At 42.3% G+C, this 2376-nt stretch overlaps 1 protein-coding gene across 1 annotated transcript in view; it reads left to right on the forward strand.

Moving 5' to 3' along the window:
- The first annotated feature begins 448 nt into the window (after positions 1-448).
- The window catches only part of LOC116010894, a 7172-nt gene continuing 5244 nt past the window's right edge, over positions 449-2376 (forward strand). The window contains exon 1 of the mRNA XM_031250390.1: positions 449-1045. Coding sequence (XP_031106250.1) covers positions 449-1045 — 597 coding nt within the window. The remainder of the gene's footprint in view (positions 1046-2376) is intronic.

Here is a 2376-nt window from a genome sequence, read left to right on the forward strand (position 1 = left end):
GATTAACCTAATCTTGTTGCTAAGGAGCATGATTTCGGAGCAGGACTGGAACGAAAGCCGGGCAGCATAAAAAGGCGGTATTTTACTCTACTTTATAGAATCTTACGATTCTTATTGTTGAATAAGCATGAATAATATCTGTGATTTTCTACATGTGTTAATCCTTGCTTTGGATTATTATAAGTTGTTAGCATAATGTGTTGATTATCACTATGCTGTGATTGAAGCCCTTACTTAATGGGTAAGTTTAAGAAAATGTTAGGAAGTACAGTATAGAACTTGAGTAATATCTAAGTTGCTATACTAATTGTTTAACTAGTTAACTTTTAGAGAATCCTATGTAAAGACGCTAACTTAAAATTGTCATTCAGTGAGAATGCCACCGCGACGTAATATACCCGTTGGTAACGATGAAAATATTTCGGCGATAGACCGCATGGCCCAAGCAATGGAGCGAATGGCTGAGTTCATGATGGCTCAGCAAGTTCAGAACCAGAATCAGGGACAGCCACGGGTCGATATCGCTAAGTCTATAGCAAACCGGCAACCGCCATACTACGCCGGGGAAAAAGACCCGGTGATCTTAGAAGAGTGGATTCGGACGTTTGACAAGTTACTTAACGCAGTGAATTGTCCTACGAATCAGCGAGTGCCTTCTGCAGTGTACTACTTGACGAAAGCTGCTGACAACTGGTGGTCAACAGTTGGACCTGATCTACTACAAGACCCAGGGTTTGGCTGGGAAGAATTCAAGGTAGAATTGCGAGGGCAATTTTATACCGAGCGTATAAAAGGAATCAAATGCGAGGAGTTCCTTCGATTGAGACAAAAGGGAGCAACAATTCAAGAGTACCATGACCAATATGTAGAACTCATGCGTTTTGCTCAGGAAATTGTACCTGATGAGGCAAGCAAGGCGAGAAGATTTGTTCGAGGGTTGGATTGGAGCATAAGAGGAATGATCGCGCCTTTCATGTGCTCTACTTTGAAGGAAGCATATGACAGAGCCTCAGATCATTATCAAGTATACCTGGATCAGCAGGAGGTTTACGGCCGAGGATGCTCTGGGTGGTGCAGTCGCTAGTCGGATCTTCTCCCAGAAGGCTTGCTTGTCCAAGTCGTAATCCGATAGATGCTTGACTGCTTCCTCCGATGACGCGAAATAAAATGCCGCTCTGAGGTCACCTACAGATGTTGTGATGGGAAATCATTAAAGCGGCTTTCGATTTTACCCTTCGTGACCTTGGCATTTGCGAACCATTCTGTGAAGTCGAGGGCGTGAATGGTTCGGTAGTCGTGCGTCATGTATTTCATCAGTCCTGCTTTCAAACTTCTTCAGGACTTTTTCCGCCATTTTTGGATTAGGGAGTTGGTGATGAAGCCGTTTCTGTCAAGGATACTCCCCGCCTTGACTTGTTTGATCTGAGAGCGAATGTGTAGCAATTCCTTTGATATGCGTCGGAAGATGAGGTTGACGTAGAGGATTGGGACGCCATTGATGAAGGTTAGATGTTTTGGAGGGAATGAGTACTGCGTTTAGGATTTGGGGATTTTGGGTAAACGGTTTTAGCTTGAATCCGGGTAAAGAAGAAGGATTTGGCTTTTATATCATGTGGATTCGGGTTGGATATATGGGTAGGGTAGAATATTTGATCCGAGAAAAGATACCGGTTAATTTCAAAGAAGTAAAAGGTCAGAAATACCCTTTATAACGGTTATGTATGTAATGTATGGTAAGGATATTTTGGTAAAGTATAATGCGGTTTTTGGATAGTGGGATATAATGAGATGTTTATACAGGCATGCTCCCATTAATCAAGATAATGCCCTTAAGTGCGAAAAACCGTCAGTAACCGATGACCACGTGGCTAGCATTAATATCCAAAGTTAGCCGTTTCCCCTCATATATCAGATTCACCTCTCGAAGGTGAATTGTCTTCCACATGAGTTTAAGGATCTTCCCCCTGAGTGATTGATCCCTCCTTATTCCTCCGTCTTGATCTGGTTAAGGATCTTCCCCCTGAGTGATTGATCCCTAACCCTCCTTATTCCTCCGTCTTGATCTGGTTAAGGATCTTCCCCCTGAGTGATTGATCCCTAACCTCCTTATTCCTCCGTTCAGAGATATCAGTTTGTTATCTTTCGAAGTGACCTCTCGAACTACCCTTCTTCGAGACATAACGTATATAGACAAACTGATCGGGTGACCTCTTGAACTACCTTTCGAACACAGATTGCAAGAAAAACAAGTTTGATTCATCTAAAAGATATCACTTGGAACATATCCTTAAGTTCATTTAGTGATTTCCAGATACATTACATATGAATCAATATCCTATTAGATTCCCTAGAAACTTTTGTTTGGCCTTGGTCAGC

This window comes from Ipomoea triloba, chromosome 1 (genome assembly GCF_003576645.1).
Source record: "Ipomoea triloba cultivar NCNSP0323 chromosome 1, ASM357664v1".
Lineage (NCBI taxonomy): Eukaryota > Viridiplantae > Streptophyta > Magnoliopsida > Solanales > Convolvulaceae > Ipomoea > Ipomoea triloba.